Source organism: Pyxicephalus adspersus, chromosome 11 (assembly GCF_032062135.1).
Source record: "Pyxicephalus adspersus chromosome 11, UCB_Pads_2.0, whole genome shotgun sequence".
Classification (NCBI taxonomy): domain Eukaryota; kingdom Metazoa; phylum Chordata; class Amphibia; order Anura; family Pyxicephalidae; genus Pyxicephalus; species Pyxicephalus adspersus.
The window spans coordinates 21,768,467-21,789,857 of NC_092868.1; the positions used below are offsets into that span (position 1 = coordinate 21,768,467).

Below are 21,391 nucleotides of genomic sequence, written 5' to 3' on the forward strand. Positions count from 1 at the left end.
TGGAGGTTTGTACACAGAGCTGTGAGGATGCAGAATTCACACGCAGAGCTAGAGGTGGATACATTTCACAGGCAGAGCTCATGCTATGAGATGGGGGGGGGGGGCTGCCTGTGTCTCCTTCACATGAAGGCTGTAACTGTGTGCTCACCTCTCATCGGCAGCAGCAATCCTCTGAACGGATGACACAGAGCAGCCTCACTGAGATCCGTGCATCCGAGGATAAGAGCTGCTGAGAGCTGGGCGGGGTATTCAAATCAGCTGGGCGGAGTAACCGGCTAAAAACCTCTGGGGAGAACTATGCTATGTAACTATATTTATTGAGATCTTTTTAATAGAAGGGAGTCTTCTAGATCAACTGATGAAGCACACTGAATTGCCGCTAAATGCATACAGAGAATTATCATCTAGAGGATTGTTTGTTAATCAGTAAATATCAATTAAATACTTCAGATGTGATCTGCTTTTTTTGGATTTTAAATGTAGATAATAATTTATTTTTTAATGATCGATTTTATTTAAGTGGTTGAATTTAATTTACGGCCGTAAAAGTCCCTTATATTTTGTTGTTATTGTTGATATTTGTGGGATGTGGCAGTTTTGTCTATTACCAATCAGGAAGATTTTTTTGGTTTACATTATATACCAGAGTTCTCCCCATACCCTTTTAGCCAGGCGCACCAGCCAGCACTTTTCAGTAGCCACCAAGCTTTTTATAGATGGTTACTGAAAAGTTGGGTCACAATACAGGGGCTTCAAACCACCTACAATTTCTTCCTACCCCGCTTAAAAAAAATTCTGGGTTGAGCACTGTATACATATATCTACATTCATTGTTCTATTATATTTAATGAACTTACCTGATCGGCACACAAGTACGTTTGTTTTTTCCATCAAGGCTTAACTTACCTAGTTTTTTTTTTACTATTACCTATGGCAACCTACCGATCCCAAACAAGAAATGTTTCTAATTAGGACTTCTATCGCCACACTACCATTTTAGACATAATAAACATAAACTTGTGACAACATACACCCAAAAACCTTATTAAATATTAGACATAGTATTTTATCTAATGTCAGGCACCCTCACCTATATCCATGCTTTAAATCCTTCCCTTCACCTGCCCAATCCATACCTTCCCCACAACCCCTTATCTCTCCAGATCATCTGGTATTTTAACCATCGGACCCCCTCAGTATAGTCACACACACAATGTTCCATTCCCATCCTCTCCTCTGCCCCCCCAGTCCCTCACCCCCCGCCCCAATTAACTCCTAACTTCATTATACACATTTTATTCCGTGAGGCACCCCGCTGCACTCTCTCCTCTTTACTTGTATTATGATCGTTGGTGGATCTGCCAGAACGGATCCATGAACGACATTGACAAGTGCTGTGCACACGCCAGATTCTCATCTGATACTACCCCTGAGGCAATTTTCGAATGAGAATCATCTGACGTGTACGTAGCCTTAGTCAGAAAAGTAGCAATACACTTATAATCAACAGTTATTGTCTAGTTATTGTCCAGTTATCATATTGTCTAGGGGGAATACATTTGGGGGAGTCAGAAATGGAAAAGGATCTGGGGGTTCAGATCACAGACTTATTAACAGCATGCAATGCCAAGCTGCAATATCTAAAGCTAGTAAAACACTTTCTTGTATTAAAAGAGGAATAGACTGCATAGATGGAGACATAATCCTGCCCCTGTACAAAGCATTGGTCAGACCACATTTGGAATTTGCAGTGCAGTTTTGGGCACCCGTTCACAAAATGGACATTGTGGAATTGGAGAGAGTGCAGAGAAGGGTAACTAAACTAATAAAAGGAATGGAGGAGCTCAGCTATGAGCGATTAGCTGAACTAAATCTATTCTCCCTTGAGAAGTGACATTTAAGGGGGGATATGATCACCCTGTATAAATATATAAATGGTCCATATAGAGTCTCTCTTCCCAATTATTCACTTTGAGATGATTACAAAGAACAAGAGGGCACTTATTGCGTCTGGAGGAAAAGAAGTTTAGGGATTCTTCACTGTAAGGTCGGTGAAAATGTGGAATCGGCTCCCTCAGGAAGCAGTTTCAGCAAGTTCTATAGATTGCTTTAAGAAAACGCTGGATGTTTTTCTAGATGCACAGAATATAACTGGGTATTAACCCCCCTAGCATTCTAATTCTGTCATTTTTTGATGCAAAAAGTGATCCTATTTTTTTTGCGTAGAAATTTTTGTTTATATTGTGGGCCTGTAATTCTTAGCTTTTTGCAATTTTTTCCACCCCGAGTCACACTCGGGAATACCGCTAGGGAGGTTAAGGTTTTAAAGTTAAAAATACCAGTGACTGTTGATCCAGGGAACATCCGACTGCCTCATGGAATCAAGAAGGAATTTTTTTCCCCTGTTGAAGCAAATTGTACCAGGGTTTTTTTTTGCCTTCCTCTGGACCAACTATGTCCTTTTTACATCTGGGATATCTCTATTTCCCTAGTGGTTGAACTTGATGGAGCTGTCTTTTTTCAACCTAACTTACTATGTAACTATGTAATTGATTAAGATCAGTGAATATTTGTTAACTATATGTCATATATCATATTTCATAGAATTAAGTGCTGATGCTGACAGTTTCTGGATACACCTAAAGAATTGTCAACTTACTCTGTGCCTGACTCTAAACTAAAAGAATAGGAAAATGGGAATTCCACAGAGTTGTGTGATCTTGCTGTTGGAACTGCTGCTGTGTTAGACCATTGTACGTATTTCATAAAGGGAAGTACTATCTTTTGATTAGGCAGCACCTGATGGTTTTGTGTAGTTCTTTAACCCTTCCGGACACATTTGTAGTCCCACAAATACTTCCACATTGTTACACTAAGAATTTGTCCTTGTGCCCAGTCATGACTCACCATTAGCAAAATTTTTTTTCTCCTTAGTTTTGAGCTGAGCAATTCTTACTACTTAGGAGGATGTAAATCTCTGATGAGGTCATTTAGTTCAGGCTGTGTGAACAGTTAAGGCTTGTTGGTATCAGCATCTAATCTTCACCAGTAAAGCGGACTTCATTTTCAGTGTCATCAGGAATGGAGGCATCCTCTGAGTAACTTGGTGGGGTTGGCACAGAACCATGAGAAACAGGTCACATAGCTGATGGAATATTTGGTTAGAAATTTTATTTTTTTGTTTTCAAATTGAACTCTGCAAAGTTACCAGAGCAAAAATAGAAGTCAGTGCTCCCTCCAGAGCACTGTCTAAGCTCTTCCATGTAAATTCAGCAAACTATGTAGAGCCCACAACTTGTTCTAAATACAATGTATCACTCCAAAATTTGCAAATGTACCTGCCCAGGGGTAACCCCGAGTCACAAAAGATGCTGAGAGTGGTAAGGGGTAGCTAAAACTGCGAAATAGAATAATAAATCAAGCCTTACCTGATCCGCCGGTGTTCTTCTCTGCAATCCCCGTCTTCTTGCTTCTTCCTGCCGGCGTCCTCTGCATCCGATCAGTCACCAGGCAGTTCACCGTAACGTAGGTGCATGCAGACGTTCTGTTCAGGGCATGGCAGGAATTTCAAAGTTTTTTGTATTGCATTCAATACAAAACAACTGTATTGAATGCAATCCATTGGGTTTGTGCAAAAGCAGTACATTGTCTTTCATGAACATGTATTTTATAGTAAATTAGTATGAGTATAATATTTATTTTTAATTTAATAAATGTAGTATTTTGACATGATTTTGGGTTTCAAACTTTATTATACTCATACTGATATATTATACTGTAAAACAAATTTTCATGAAAAACAATGTATCGCTTTAAGACATATAAATCCAGACAGAAATGAACCACACAGGAGGTTAAACAATGGGCTTAACAAAGGCAGTGGTGTTCATCAGCTGTTTTTTCGCAAGATAGTTATCACATATATAATGAAAACGGTCAGATGAAGTGTCACAACCTCAAGTAGCCATATTAACAGGACCACTGCAACTTAGCTCTTGTTCTGTGAAATATTCAGTCAGCCATTTTGGTTAGAAAAGTTCTCAATACTTTGAGCACAGTTTGAACTGTCAGAAAATAAACTCTCAAGCTAAATATCTGCCATTGACCATTTGGGGGAAAACTTTACATGATGGGAAAAAATGGATTTCAGATTCTGATTAAAAAAAAAACCAGCAGGCTTGTGTATTAAAAAAAAAAAAAAAAAAAAACTTTAGTCATTTTGGTCAGTGTTAACCACAGATAAGGCCTTAAAAAAAGAGGTCATCTGACCAACAGGGCCCCTGAAGACAGTATCTGACAGAGGTGTCCTATCCGCTTCCAAGTTTTGACACAGAAGATATTGGTCTTCCTATCTTTTCAATATCTTTTCGCATATTAGCCTCAGACCAACTGCCAGAGGACTAATCAAAGCCTGGAGCAATAGCCTAAATAAATACTTTTACTAAGGGTGTATAGGAATATTATAGGCAAATTTCACCAATCGTAGTTTTCATTATCTGCCATATACATTATTTATCCTGCCCACTTTCCTTTCTTTCTCAATCCATAGAAGTGTCCAATTCACTTCCTTAAGTACAAGATCAGTTAGATGTCACCTAAAGTTTCTACATTCATCTATGATCCAGGCCCAGTCTCTATCCAATATAATGGAAGACAAAAAAGGAGGCGAAAGAATCTAGATTTTACCGTTGGGGACCAAATATGGCTTTCAATGGAAAACCTGGAGCCAATTTACTCCTTGAAGAATTAGGGCCCTAACTTCACAGGACCCTTCGTATTCATGATAATGAACCCATAGTGATTACACTTACTCTCTTCAAACCACCATCTTCAAATCACAATCCAAGTCTGCATGTCTCCGAGAAATCTTGTGTACCATCCTGTGATATCCAAGCCAACAGGTCAGTGAGATCTTTAAATCAAGTGCACCCCAATAAGTCTAGTCCAGAAGCAATCTGCAGGCAGTTTTTAAATAGGGTGGGGGGTGTTAGCATGTTTTAGGCTTTTCAGGTTTACTTGGCTGTGGAAAACCCTGCTGGACCTTTAGACTGCATTGACAATTCCTACCAATCTCGATTACTTTGACCTAGACTATGTGACTATGCCTCCTGACAATCACCTGCTCTGACCCCAGCATATCTTTTATTATGCCTTTTATACACTGTACCCACACTGTAGCCAAGATCAGAAGTATTCGAGTTGAAGGGAAGATCATACGCATTTTGAAAAAGGACACTTGTCAATAAATCTTCCCTTATGAGAAACTAAACATTTAGAAATTGGAGTAGCAGTTGGTGTAATATACTTGGTCTTGGTAAAGTGTTTGACACACAACTTCACAGACTGTCCATGTGCAAGTTAAAGTCACCAAGCAAAATTATCTGTAGATAGATAAAGAACATCCTTAAAGATTGCATTCAGAGTGAAGTCATTAATGTTTCATACTCTGAATGGTCTCAGGTTGTTTGAGTGATCTCAGGGTTTAAGGGTACATAGTTAGGCTGAATTACAAACATATTTTCATAAATTCAATCATAATTCCATACGTTCAATCGGAAGTTTGAAATGCTTAGATTTTATCCTGACCACCATGGTGTGCTCAAGGACCGCAACCTGGCAGTAACCAGCAGCGCAACATCATCAGCATCAGGGGCTCTGGAGAAGACCTGGTTACTGCTTAGACTCTAAGCCTTGGCCCTTCTCAGGGCTCACACCACTTCTGTGCAAGCCGTAGTGCCTCCTAGTGGCCCTGTCTCCCCAAGCATGACATAATGCATGCACTGTTTGATTGGGATAACTGGGTGGCAAAAGACTAATATTTATCTAATATAAAATATTGAAATAAATGTGTCATTTTAGGGGTCAAAAAAATGAATGCTTTATACCAGGGGTGGGCAAACTTTTTTAGTCAGGGGTGACAATCTAATAAAAAAAAATTGCCAGAGGGACGGGCCAATGGTATATTGGGCCGGGTATGCCATCATAACACCCCTGAATGTGACATCATGATAGTATAACCCTGCCCACGTTCCCATCTCAGATCTGAGTATGTGATAGGAGAGTGGCCAGGGTTGTGTGCAGTGACTGAGCCCGCCCACTCTCCCATCGCAGGCTCTGAGCTATACAGTGTATAGGGAATACATCTGGGGTAAATTTTAATAAGCAAAAAGCATGCAATGTCAAGCCACAATCTTCAAATCACTAAAATATTTAGTATTATAACAGATAATTGTGATATTAGGTTTATCATTTTGACCATGTACAAAGTACAAGTCAAACCTTATCTGAATATGAGATCCAGTTTTGGGCACCGGTTCCCAAAAATGATATTGTGGTACTATACAGCCATTTCACTCTTGATGGTGATCTCGTGTTCCGCGGACGTGATCTCTCAGTGACTGCTTCCAAATTGGAAATTTGGCATGCAAAAAGCAGAGAAGGGGTGACATGGTGGTCTAGTATCACATGTAGTGCAGGTAGTCTGCGCAGTGTATATCCAAATTATGAATTTCAGGTAAAAACACTGGTAACAGCTTCAGAAATAATCATCAGAAGTTAGGGTCAGAAAATAACAGAACAACAGAATAGTTGCTGCAGTAATTTGAAATCTGAGAGTCCAGAAAGACGCTGCATTAAATCACTGTCTGCACCTATTATCCAGTTTAAAAATTTAGAGCTGGACAGACATCCTCAGAACACTGAACTGGGCATTTTTCTGTGTATGCAATTTTTTTTTGCAGCAAACAATATCAAACTGATGTTTACAAAGTAATGAAAAGGGTGAAAGAGCAAGACAATCTTGCCCGGGGGCGCAGCAATAGTAAGAACTATCAGGAATATGCAGTATTACTAGTTTCAACTAGTACAAACTAGTTCCCAAAAGGGTGTTCCAGCTCTGGAAAATGGGAAAGAAAACTAAAAACATATGGGAGGCTTAACCTCCCTGGCAGCCTGAATAATGAGTATCTTTAAATGTAAAAGTGGTACATTTAAAAATACTCATTTTAAATTTCCCACCTGGTCCTGCCTGCCATCCTCAGGCTCGCGAGCAGATGCCGGGCACGGTCTACCTTTTTCAGCCTATCTAACTCACTATAAGAAAGCATGGAAAGCTCTGTTGGAAAAATACATTTTTCCAGTAGACATAAAGTAAAAAAAAAATCCTAAAACAAGTTTAGAAGAAAATAGCGGGAAGCTCATAGTAACTGCCCTGTTTATATTCTTAAAACTTTGTTTTATTCCCACCAGTATCACTATCCTTTAATCTAAAAATGTTCTGCCTGCATTTTTGTGGCATCATCAGGACATTCCGATTTCCTCCTACTGCCTGAACAAAGTAGTAGTGGTAATTTGACTACTATGGCTGAATGTTGTAGATTCAAAACATGGGACAGGGTATTAAAGGTTGTTTATGTTCCCTTAGCTGTTGCCACCTTAAAAGAAAAGAAAAAATATTTACAAAATTTTAATTGCGATAAAAATGTAATTTAAGTGTTACTGTACCTTGCAAGAAGCTTGGACACCTTTCTTGTTAAAGATCAAAAGTTTTCCGTCCTCTTCCCAAGAGTCTTTGATGCAAGTTTCACCTCTCATTTTATCTGGAGATTCGTAATAAATGTTAGTATTTGTTATATTTGACCTAGCTGCTATCATCTGAAATTCTTTCAGATTTCTAGAATAGTCATTTTCTGAATCATGCCCATCTTCTGCTGTATTTAATTCTGATTCCTGATGCTTTGATCTCTTATAGCATGGTTCCAAATCTTCGTCATGTTGGCTTCTCTTTTGGCTTTTTGATGTATCTCCAGAAAAGAAGTCCTTTATTGTCTTTTTCGTGAAAGCAGATGGTTGTGGCTTTACGTTCAATTGTGAGGCAGTCTTGGGTATTGTAGGTGGTATGGTACTTTGAATACTCTCATTATTGAAGACAATAGTGTATGGATATAAGGAGTTCACCATGTAAAGGGTTTGGTCCTCATTCATCAGTGTGCTTTCCCCTTTCTTTAACTTGACCTCTCCTATTGAGGTTGGGTTTGTACCCAACTAAAAAAAAATATATATATTAATATATATATACATTTTTTCCCACCTTACACACAAAAATTTATATATTATCCATAAATGCACACGGTCATGTAAGGTTTACTGTGTTTTAGTTCTACGATTTTGTGTATCAGAGCATATTAAAAATCAAATGATACTTAGCAGGTCTTAAAATTAGGAAACTACAAACTCAGATAAACAACAACATGTGACATGATGTCATTTGTTTAATAAAGACTGAGCCAAAATGCAGAAAAGGTGAGTAAAAATTTAAGTACAGCCTTACCACGTCCATGTGAGTTAGGAGGGTAGCTAGTCAGAGTCAAATGTGAGGCCACCTGTGCAAGAGTTAAAGTTTGGCCCATAAAGTCTTACACAAAACAATTAATTCAAGTTATCATGGCTGTTCCATTTTGGCTTAATTTTGATTAAACAACATGATGGCGTTATGCATTTTACAATAGATTTAAATAATTTTAGGACCAGATGATTTTATGCCCTGGTATGCCTAAAAGAGAGTACTTTTTCATATTACTGTAATACATATTTTGAGTAAATTTGTCTTACTCTTTTTATGAGGAAGTAAGAAAAGTGTTTAATAGTGAAGAAGCAATTGATATTGTGTACCTCACCTCACAAACTTAATATGCAAGTCAAGGTTATGTCTGGTTTAAAGACCGCATCCAGTGAGTAGCGATTAATTTTACATACGCTGAATAGTCTAAGGGTATTTTTGGTGTACCCCAGGGTTAACAGTTGGGACCTTTGTTGTTGTCTAAAATCTTCATTTTTTTCACTAAAAGCACCTAAAAGCAAAACAATTCTCTCCTCTTACGCAAATTCTTTACTTTACTATTAGTATTTAATTGACTAATTTCCAAACAATATAATATTGGCAGACATTACCTTCATTTAAACACGTTTTAAATATGACCCCCCCCCGCCCCCCCTCATTATTCTGGGCACTTTTCTTCTTCCCCTAATATTCCTATTTCCCTTCTACCTACAATTTGACTCTCCTCTGTTATTTCCTTCTTAAGACTTTTTTTCTAAGCAGTACTGGCTATTAAAAAGTGAAGAAAAAAAAGAGTAAAAATACCAGAAGAATGGACAACTGGACTCCTATTTCATAAGAGAATAAATTAAAACATACTTTTTCTTTTTAGGACAAACAAAATTATATTATATGCAATCAAAAAGATAACACATCTAGAACAACTTTTCCTATTTGATCAGGGTTAGAAAAAATTAGTATTACAAAAAAAAAAAAAATATTTAAAACATTAGATAAAAGTTAAGAAAAAATATGTTTTTATACTCAAATTTAAGGGGTTTGTTGTTTTATAATGTTATAAAGTTTATAAAGTTTTATAATGCAATATGAAATAAAGGAATTTTTTTACTTTTATTATATGGCTCAAAAAAAAATGTAATCAGTCTTAAAGATGTCGTTATATGGTCATTCACCAGGTGATAAGAAAAAATAATATCAAGCCATAATAATAGTTAGGAAAAGAGAAATATTTAAATAGGAGTGATACGGGTAAACTTTGGAATAGTAATGAATTAAATAAGAAAAAAAAGCAAATACAGGACTTTTTTTAACTTCATTTTGATGAATACATCATTTGAAAATACATCATTAAATATTTTATTCAAGTATTAAAACACTTAAGTTTTTCCCATAATTACAGAGGATGTACGATCTCAATCGTATTTGAAGCATTTTGCGGATATCGTCTGCTTCTTTAGGAATTTGAGATCTATAAATAAACAATACAACACATACTATATATTTACTGTAACAAAAAACAATCTATAACTTGTAGCAAAAAAGAAAAAAGTATACAGGTCAACCACTAAGCAAGAGATCCCCGCAAAACGTGGCAGGGGTTGATTTAGGACAGCTTGGAACTGAGATGGGCCAGCACTTTATCAGGCAGAGTTTCCATTGAAAAAATATATTATTTTGTCATAAAATTGTAATTTACCCTGGGGATGTCAATTTTTTATATAAGATTCTAACACATATACATTGCAAAGCCTGTAGTCATAACGTATATAAATAAGTAAAGAGAGGAAAGAAAAGACAGGCTTTTTGCCAGTTTAGTGCAAAAACAATATTAACTTATTAACATATACTTTAGCCCTAGATACAACATAGAACTTCTATCCTACAGTTATACATCATAGTGCCTAATTTTCAGGTTACAGGTTCAATCATCCTGATAAAGATATTAGTTGTAGACATAAAAAGCAACTTTTCTCTTTACTTAAAGCACCACCCCTTTAAGTCTTGATCGCTGCGGTGAAGCCAAAGCATAATTCCGACCACATATCTGACTAGGTCAAAGAATGTTTCCACTAGACAATCAGCTGACACCGTGAGGTGTTTTAACTGCAGTTGATATCTCATGTTTACAGAGCGTGAAGTGTCTGCTAAATTTATAATTTGCACAAACTCTAAAGGCCCAACAGACTGAAAACAATGGAACGTTGTGCAATGGAACGTTTAAAAAATGTACCAGCTGTTAAGATGACCCGTTTAAGATCGCTCCTTTGGTAAAATAAAAAATAAAAAAAAGACATGACCTAGTGAAGGGAGACCCAAGGCTGGCAGAAACAGACCAATTGTATTCTTGGCTGAGGTGGTCAGAAACGTTAGCTTGCCCAGCTGGAGGAAAAAAATCTTCACAACAGTGTTTTGGAAAACCTGTTTACAGTGTATTTTGATAGTAGGAATTAATAATGCAGATTTAATGGAGTAACTGTACAATGATTAAAGAGGCACTTTTAAGGGATAATATTTCTTTACCTCTTGCATGTACAGGCCTTCACAAATTGTGCATAATCTCTTCAAGGGCTGGTATCCCTTTCACTTTATTAGGCAGAAACCTTGTACACAAATGATACGTTATCACTTTAAGGGCTGTTAACATTATAGTGTTGTAACTATAATGGCTATTAATCCTTAAACTTTTGCAGGTACATTTGACTACCAGTATCTTCCATTAAGGGAAAACTTCATTTTTTTTTGTATTTGACTTTTTTTTGCCACATGATTTTTAATCCTTTGTTATTGCACAGAAGCTGGAAATGAAAGTACATTTTGATAACCATCTATACCATCTTCACGCTTCTAGCGCTTACCCCGAGCCACTGAAGACAAGCATCCCTTTTAGCCAATATGTAAGGCTAAAGCGTAATTGTACTAAGTCAGACTTTGAACATGAGGCACAGGCCCTAATAAAAAGGTTACTTTCGAGGGGCTTTAGTAAAAGTGTTTTGAATAAAGCTTATCAAAAAAGCCAACTCTCTTGAACGAGAATCCTTCCTCTTCCTCAGAAAAAATTAAAACCACAGAGTAAACAAGTTAGATTAATAACGTACAATACACACCCCATCAGGATATCCCATCTCTACTATCCAAACTTTGGCATGTTTTAATGAATGACCCTACAACAGCCAAATACCTACACCCACGTCTAAAAATTACTTACAGAAAAGCTATGTCCTTAAAAGACTCATTTGTATATAGTCATTACCCGCCTTAAGTAACCTTTGAAACTACTAATACACAGGTAGGAACGTTCAGATGCAGAAACTGTTCTCAATATCCATAGATTACATTTTTTTGGTGTGTTAGATCTTACACTTTTCTTTTTTTTACAAATTTTTGGTGGTGAATCCAGAAATTACCCCAGTTTTTTGCTATCACATCCAGTTTTTACGATACAATGTACCAACCAAAAGAACATACAATAAAAAAAAATTAAATAATAACTTGAATGTACTGTTTATTTAAATTTCTTTTGTTCATACAAAGGATTTATTGTTATTTTTTTTTTACAGTAAAACATTTGAAAAAAAAAAAAAGGTAAAACTTTATGCTTATAGTGTTTTACTGGAGTGTTCGGTGTTAGGACAATCCCGCCGGATGCTCCAAAAATAGTCAGCCATCATATGTACATCCTATGTACCCCGATACCATCCTTCCATGACCTTAAAATCTTGGTGGAATCATTCACCTTGCTCAACATTGACTGCACCTAGGTTTTCCTGGAAGTTGAAAGATATGCAGAAAATGCACCTTGATGCTCATATTGCAAACAAGCATTTTTTAGCTCTCCAAAAGGTTCTGGACAATTTCTGTGTAAAGCTACGTACACACTTCCAATTATTATCGTTGGAAAACGAACGACGAACGATCCTGCACGATATCTACGAACGATCGTATAGCACCGATCCTACACATAGAGATAACGACACGATCGTTCGTAGATATTGTACACACAATAGATACGATCGTTTGAGCGATAGAGGAACTATGTGCACGACAGGAAAGTGAACGAACGTTCGTTCATTATGCATGCTCAGACCATGGACGATCAACGAACGATCGTACACACGAACGATGTTCAACGATCGTCGTCCAATCCGATCCGCCGGTCCGGTCGTTCGTTTCCAACGACTTTCCTCGTTCGTCGGCGTCGTTGGTTACTTTTTTTACAAACGATTTTTGCCCAATCGATTGTTCGTCGTTCGTTTTGAACGATAAAAATTGGAAGTGTGTACGCACCTTAATTATTTGCTTGTGTGTTTCTAAGAAAGTCCTTGACAATGCTTTTGAATGATAACCATACATTCTTTTCGACTTCTGACTTCTTGGCCTGATGAAATGTTCATCTTTGAAGAGCTGCTGAATTTGTGGACCATCAAACACACCGGCCTTTATTTTTTATAAATGACAGGCTAGAAAATGGCAAAATTAGGTACTTGAAACAGTCTCCTTCAGTTGGCAAAGCTTTAACAAACTGCATCAGACCCAGTTTCATGTGCAGAGGCGGGAATATAATATTCTTTCTATCAACAAGTGGCTTATGTAGAATGTTTGGATCACCTGGTTTTAGGGCAGATCTTGGTGGCCAATTCCTTTCCACCCAATGCCTCTCACAAGCTCTGCTGTCCCACATGCACAGATAACAGGTAAACTCTGTGTATCCGCGTTGCTGACCAAAAAGGAAGCATACCATTTTAAAGGTCAACACAGATTACCCAATTGTGTAGGTGGAATTGCAACAACTTAATGACTCTCTATATGTCTGCATATTTTTCACAAAGAGAAAATTAATGGCCAATTGGGACTGACCCAAATATATTACCATTGTGAAGGAGGACACACCTTAAGCTCCGCTTTGAGCTATCGATGAATAGACAATATTCAGTTGATTTATAGATTGGAATTCCCAATTCCTCCATTAAACCAGGTATGTTATGGCAATACACAAAGCCACTGTCCTTTTCTAACGAACTGCAGAAATGCAATTTCTCTGGTTCAAAAGTACGATACCTTCGTTCCTTTTTCAAGTAAGTTTTTCTCAGGCAGTTTTGATGCTAGGAGTTCCGAGGCCTTCTTCGATAGTCCCAAATCATGTACCAAATCAACTCATGCTGATCAAATACCTTATGAACAGAGTCCACTTCAACTCCGAACTTTTCATCATTGTTATCACCTAGTTCATGACCATAATCATGTTCTTCAAGAAAGGGTAGTGTAACGAAAACCGGCACTGGGATTTCATCTGAATAAGCCATTGGGTGTATAACCGATGGTAGACTAGGTTACAATTTTTTTCTTGTTATATCCTGAAGTTTTCACTATACAAAAGTAACAGTCACTGAAATAACCTCCTGTCTCTCGCCAAACCATAGGTAAACCAAATGGCATCTTATCACGTGTTCCCTTTGTCCACATCCTTAAACCCTCGACACACTGTTGGCACACCTTATGAGGGGCCCAAGAATTATCTTAATCCCCAAGTTTACCTTTGAAAGATGCCAAATAGGCTTGCTCTACAAATGTGCTGATATTCGCCCTTTGACTGGGAATGGTCAAACTTCCACAGATATAACAAAATGAACCAGGGTTGTTTAGGCACTTACGACAAGAAACAGCAGAGCCAGACATGATCTGAAAGAAAGGAAATGTGTGTAAGTAGAAAAATAAATTTTGCCTCTTCACTACGTAGAGCAGCGCACAACCTCTGATCACACGGTCTTGCGTGTAAATGAATAGCCTATACAAATCCACGCTACAGTAATCGCATTAATATAAGAGTTAGAGAAAAAACCTGGCTTGAAAACTAACTGCACTCTCAGTATCCGCATACCTATTTTAGTGTAAATAAGCTTAACAATTGAAGTCAACAAAAAATTTGTTCAAAATTGTTCCCCAGTGTTATGGACAAACAACTGACATTACTCCCTAACCATGTCCGATTCAAACCACAAAATGTTGTGAACTGTTTCGCTACCGGTATCATATACTTTTTTATATGTGCGGTTGTTATTATGTCGGTAAGACAAAAAGTGCCTTTCGAAAAAGAATATATGAATATATAAAAAAAAAATAAACACAGGCAAAGTAATAACTAGAGATGAGCAGATACAGAACATGTAAGCGAGAACGGCCTTGTGATTCGCCACAAGGTCGCGTTCTCGCCGAACTCAGATGATCTCTCAATGGAGAATATCCACTGAGAGTTCATCTGGCTTTCACCTGCAGTCACCGCTGATTGGAGGCACTTGCGTGCCCAGGTACCCACACTCCCCGGCCTGTACTTTTCGCGGACCCGTCGGGGAAATTTTTGCAAGAATGTCAGAGGCATTCTCACTCATCCCCAGTAAAAACACAATCAGCCACTATATAGGTACACGACACAACTTTAATGATAAATGTATTTTTTTAATCGTATTGGAAAGGGTCTCCCAAAGCCTGACAGGGGGAGACATAGATAAAAATCCTTTAACAAAAGAAAACTAAATGGATCTTTTTATTAAACGCAACAAACCCTCTTGGCTTGAATGATATGGTTTCCTACAAATCTTTTCTTTAAATTCAAAATTTCGTTATTAGGAAGTACTCAAATACACAAATTTCCTATAGTGAATTAACCTTTTTAAAAAAAACAGATCTTGTATCATTTAGATCCTCAACCAGGTTTTAGATTTGCAGAAAACACAGATTCAGGGCACTTCTGCCTGCAATACAAGACACACCTGAACACATACCTTGTATGTCTGCACACAGTGTTGCTGTAGCAAGTCTGCTTCTTTAATGAGTATGAGTATTTATTCACAAATTGTGTTTGTGGCTCCACATACAAGAATCCTATGGCATACATACATAAAAAGATATAAAACTTTCTTTAAGGTGTCTCACCAGCAACGCCATCATTAGGCAGATGCCAGGATTTACATTATGATCCAAACAAATGAAGGGATTACCACTCCTGCCATATCCATAGCCTTGAAGTCCTAAACTGCCCCCTTTTTGAGTTGTCTGCATCCAATGAGAGAACTCTGCACACCTGGGCTGAGCTACTGGCAAATCTACAGGGAGAGCTGCCAGTGCTGGATATATCACAGAGAATAGACTATTTAGACATTACTGGATCCTAAAAAGGTAAGTTCTAGTTAAAAAAAAAAAAAAGAATAAGGGGGGTGTGCCCATGAGAGACTAGACAAGATGGCTGCACAGTGTTTCAGCTCTACATCATCAAGGGGTTCTTGGCACGCTAGAGTCACTTTGGTCAGCTTAGCGCTAAACTCCTCTGGGCTCCCCTTTTGACAAAATGAAAAATAACTTGGTGCTTCATTTTACGGTTCACTTTAAGTAATGCAGCACTCCACAAAAAACAGATGTCTCTTCTCCCAAAGGCATCAGCACATGTTTGTGGTCCTGCATGATCTCTTCAATGATGAATCTGTCACCCCTGTTTCAGATGAACTAGGTGATCTTTCCAACAGTGACTGCCTTCGTTTGGACAAATTCAATCAGCTTCTTCAGAAAGAGTGATCTTAAGCTACTGAAATGTTAAACACAGCCATATTATGGAACATCCATGACCTGGGTCCTATTGATGACTAAGAAAATAAAATAGATGACCACATCATGGTTCACATGCTATCACACTACATATCTTTGCGTCCATTCTGAGCTAGCAACATTATTGCTCAAGCTTTAAAGAATTGCAGTAGAAGAGGCAATATTAGGCCTCCATGAAACCATAGAGGAGTTACCCTCATTTGTAACTGCCCTCTTTTTCCAGAAACTCCACATGGAGGAATAGAATTGGACAGGTTCCATGAAGCTTAGCCCTAAAAATTTGAATCCTCCCTTCCCCACAGCAAGATATCATTGAGGCCCACCTATTATGTTGTTATGTGAGATATCTAGCACTGGAAAAAAAAAAAAAGACTTCCTGCAGCAGAGGAAACACCTATTCCCTAGCTAAAACCTTACCAGGCATTTTTTCCTCCAATACTCCAGAACCTTTAATCGAATTTGACATATATCCATTTAAGCTATGTAGTTTTAGCCTATCGCCCAAGTTTGGCGAATACAGCAAAAAAACTTTTCTGCGGTAACCCAAGGGGTTTGTTCCTATTTTTAGAAACAAAAAACTAACAAGCATTCTGACAGACACCCATTCGGCTGTTTTGAGGGTTTGGGAACCTTGGTTTCAGCATTTTCTCCCATCTCTACCAGCCACATAACTCTCCCTTTCATAGGGAGCCCCTTCATGTATTCTACTGATTTATCAGCTTTATAAGGTCATCTCTTGCCTAGGGGTATGGACACATATCACTGTGTTTTATTAAGTTTTTGGATCCTATAAATATATACCTATACATAGGGTATAAATAGCATAATAGATTGCTAAGGCAGGCATGTTTATTTGACATGTTTTGTAGACCTTTATTTGTGTTTAAAAAAAAAAAATCTATAAAAACTACTTCCAATCAAAAGAAAAAGAAAAAAGTATTAACCATTGTGTAGTATGTTCATTTCTATTGCTTATTTACCCCTTTCTCTGTAAGGTAATTTATCCCTGTTATAGAGGGGTTGAGGGATGGATATTTGGAAGCAGGCAGGGTTTAGGCTTTTGTCCCTTCCTTTTTTGGTAAGCCATATTTCAGAGAACCTTTTGTTGATAAGAGAATAGCACAGGATTGGTGCCCCACCTCCTATTCAGGAAAGTCCTGCAAGACTATTAGAGGTTAAGTGTGGATTCATTACTAGGGGAACCCCATGCCTTTTTTTGGCCCCATGGCCAAAAACCTTAACGCATAAAAGCTCTTCTAAATGCCTGGAAAAAGCAAGTGTTGCCTGAAACTGCTGCTGGTATCTAGCCAAAGAGAGTAGGCAGCTACTGGAACATACTAAGGTTTTTTACTACTAGTCTAAACAAAGCCTGTAAGATATCCTCTAAAGAGCTACGCAAGAAAAATGTCAACAGTTCTCAATCAAAGGGCCCAGTGGGATGATGCTTGCAATAGCTTACCGAGATCTATTTTCTCATCTGGGACAGGCAAATGTGTCCATGTGTCATTGCTAAATATCTGCAGACTTTTGCTGCCATAATATTATTCTTCTAACAGATTCCTTCTTTGTATCCCCTGCAACTTATAAAGAATATTTAACAGGAAATTTTAAAATAAAATATTCCCTTACCTGAGTGACACGAACAACTCGCTGGTCAATATTTGCTACAAGCTCCACTGTAAAACAAAAAGGAATGACAAGTATTGTAGTTAGTCTTTTCATGCACACCACATCTTTCTTAGAATGTCATCACTGAGGTATTTGCAAATTCCTTGTTTTGACTAATTCAGGTAGCAAAATAAACCCTGTTTTGGATGGTGTTCTGAATTGGTTCATACACTTAAAAAACATAGTGACGACTACTGATTTTCTAGCTGCCAGACATTTACATGTACAATAATATAAAAAAAATGCAGAAGGAAAAAAGAAACAGCCAATGAATGTTCTAGACTTCCCCTAATCTAGAAAAAAAAAAAAAAAAAAAAAAGTATTTAGCACTATTTTCCTGTGAGCAAGACATTGCTTTACTCCCTCTCCCAAAAAGTAGTAATTTGGTAAGCGAGGAAAGTTTCCCAACTTGGCTACTTACAGAAAAAGTTTAAAAAATACAAGATAAAGGAAAATCACTGTATTTAAAGAATTATACTAATATAATTATATAAGGTTAAAGAGGACCTATCACCAAAATCTTCACGTTAGATAAATGGATAGTCAACTCTTATGTAAAGAGTTTTTTAAAAAAAAAAGGGGGAGCAGAAGGACCAGCCCACGGCCTTCTGGGATACGTGATACAAATATCCCAGGTGGGATAGTTACAGCCATGGCAATGAAGATTGTAAGGGTCGTCAAAAAAAGAAAAAAAAAAAACAAGTCTAGCCTTTTAAAAAATGTAAAAAAAAAGTGGCAATAGATTCACTTTAAAAGCATCATGCAAGTGAACATGTGATAGCAAATTATGGCAGGACTGCCGGTAGCCCCCCCAATCACTGCAAAGCATGTGTTAGTAAATAGGGCAAGACAGCTGGTAATCCCCTCTCATCAATGCTGAGCAATCCTAAACAGATAGTGGTTTTTCTACAAAAAAAATAAAAAAAAATCTGATTGTCATATTTTGCAGCCTAAAAACTCACTGTGTTCAAACTTTCATCTCCTAAACCATGCTCCTAACCGTGGATTTTCAGGGTACAGAGGGAACCCTCATAGCTACTAGTAACCAAAATTTTAGCCGCCCACCTTTCAAGAATTTCAAGATATGGAGGTCACACGTTTAAAAACTTATGAAATTGAATATTGGAGTTGCGGTTTTAAAATTCAGTGCACCATGAAATCCTAAATTGAAAATACAATTCGGGCACCCCTAGGTCCCCTTATATAGCAAGGAGTTTTGGGGTGGGGCCACTACATTTATACCTTTCCGTCACAAATCTATAACGGTCATACTATGCTTTTCTGTCTGTCTCACCTCTTTGAACTCCAATTTCTCAAAGAGCAGCAGGGTGTACTAAACTGAAAATGTAGGTACAAGTAGGGGACACCTTCGTCTAACACCCCCTAAAATGTCATTACTATAGCAACATCAGAATACAGGGTTCTCCCCAGGTACTTTTAGCTGGGTGCACCACCCAGCACTTTTCAGCACCCACCCGGCTGTTTCTGGGTGGTTACCAAAGAGTTTATTCACCATAAAGGGTCTGCCACCCACTTGAAATTTCTTCCCACCCGGCTTGAAAAAATTTCTGGGTTGAGCACTGAGAATATAAATAATTTGTAGACCACATATTTATCATTCAAATCTGTTAATGGATACGAAGATCCACTCAAAAGTTTAAGACTTTCCACCATATGCACACAAAAAAAGGAACATATATTTTTCCACACATGCAAACTGCAAACTAAGGTGTACAAAAAAAAAAATGACCGTTAGAGGGTGAGCCAAAAAATATATTACTGTCAGGGGTTCCAACAATGATAAGCGTTTATTCATGTTGTTTTACCTATCCCCCCCTCAAAATAAATAAAACTTCTGTAGGTAAAGAGCTAGCCAGAAATGGAGGACTTTACAGCTGAACTCCCATCCTCAATTTCACAGTTGTACAGGCTCTTTTTTCTGTACTGAAAGTGCTTGATCTGATTTTACAGTACATTAGAAGCTGCAGCAATTAGGACAACGTTCTCCTAATTACTGACTGAATGACATCAAACTTTTTTTTTTTTTTTAAATCATAGAAACCATCCAATGTTGGCATAACTTAGGGCAGTCAGTATGTAAATGCCATCTGTCTAGGAACACTTGCTCTTCCAAACTGAGCGAAGCACCACTTCTCCAAACAACCCGCTTTGCATGTAGGCTCTTTAAAAAATACTGGGGGGCAAGGTGTTGTGATATTTTCAGGTTCTATGAAAAACTCCTCACTGAACCACCCACAATATTTACCATGCAGATTCCAGACATGTTCTGTCAGCACTGCAAAGTCAAACACAGTGATTATACTGATTATATAATTATAATTAAAATATAATACTGGGTCTAAAAAAAAAAAAAAAAAAAATTAAAAGCTGGTGAAGGAGGATGGGAGAGACCAGGGAAGGCAACATTAGGTAGAACAAATTTCAAATTTAATTTAGCTGTCACTTAAAATCCTAATTTAAAATTACATGTTGTCATCTTACCGGGAGCATCCCATGGTAGCTCCCCGCTCGACCACCTGTGTGCCAACTGGTGCAAAATCACAGAATGAAGCACTAGCACAGCTGAGGCAGATAAACCCCCCCCCCCCCAACATCTCCTTCCCCAACAGGCGCAGAGGTCTCTGCAGAGGCAGTAGATAAGGCAGCATTAGTATCCAGTTTTACAAAGATTTACCAGAGCTGCATAAGCCCTCATTTTCAGGTGTCAGCTAGAATACTCTGGAGAACTAACCTTTCACAAATTTGGGTGAATAGTTCTATGAAAGACCAGTGTAATGTAGTAGAAAGGTAAGGCCAGGTTTAAATGGTGTCTGGCAGTAGGTCCATCTACTTCACCAGATAACGCAGCAGTTATTTTAGAACTGCAAATATACAGCAAACTCTACAATCTCTGCCATGTCAAAGAGATGGAAGTAAATGTGCTTATGTGCTGGGAGAGAGAAGGAGGTCTCCAAATTTAGATTAACTGGATCTTTAGCTGTAGGCAGTGTGAGACAAATAAAAGCTGCTTGCAGGTTTGTGCTGTAACAAGCCGAGTAGAAAAGGTAGACTCCAGTGTTCTAAAACCTAGCCAGGAGGTAACAATTATACTACATTACTGGATTATGAAGACACCTGCAAAGGAAAAACTATTGTGTGTACCTTTACTTTGTGTTGGGAGATTTACTAAAAGCAGGTTTTATTTTCACTTGTTTTGGTTTCTTTTATTTCAAATGTTTTTTCTTGTTTTAATTTGTGGCTTCAGATTTTCTTTAGGTCAACTCTTCCCTCTCTTTGCTAGATGTCCTTAATCCACTGCTGGTTTCATGGGGAATCCAATCACTTCTTTGCGCTGTTGTTAAGGATGTGAAGGGGGAGCAATGCACATGTGTGACATCATTCCATTACTTACATAATTACCAGAAGTGTAGTGTAGTGAACTATTAGGTAACCTAAAAGGCTACCAGAAGTCAATGACAGAATGACTCCACCACCAAAATATACAGAAACAGTGAGGGAGCTCTCTGTCCTGGAGGATTCCAGGGGAAAAAAAAAGAAAAAGAAATCTGTAACACCAGCTACAGATTTCAAGGAGGGTCTTAAGAAAACCTTTTGATAAGGGGATTAGCTGCCTGAGGAATATTCAAGTACATTGATTAGGTAGAGAAATAGAAGGGGCAAAAAAGAGGGGTGTTGAAGGGAAAGAGGCTTTTAAGGCACTTTGATAGTCTTAATTAAAATCTATTCTTTATTTGTATTAAATATTTTTAAAATATAAAAGTGGGTAAGCAA

General features: G+C 37.8%; 1 protein-coding gene across 10 annotated transcripts in view; it reads right to left on the minus strand.

Moving 5' to 3' along the window:
* PNKP (polynucleotide kinase 3'-phosphatase) overlaps positions 1-21,391 on the minus strand; it is a 285,690-nt gene that overhangs the window by 195,300 nt on the left and 68,999 nt on the right. For 8 of the 10 annotated variants that reach the window (XR_011922635.1, XM_072425518.1, XM_072425519.1 and 5 more), the window contains exons 3-4: positions 17,561-17,607; positions 7,504-8,043 (exon numbers count right to left, since the gene is read on the minus strand). Coding sequence is in view for 9 of the 10 variants with exons in the window: in XM_072425518.1 (XP_072281619.1) it covers positions 7,504-8,043; positions 17,561-17,607 (587 nt within the window). In the remaining variant the exon portion in view is untranslated. Of the gene's footprint in view, positions 1-7,503; positions 8,044-9,735; positions 9,807-13,869; positions 14,015-17,560; positions 17,608-21,391 lie in introns of those variants that run through there. The other 2 variants (XM_072425524.1, XM_072425525.1) reach the window with 2 other exon arrangements.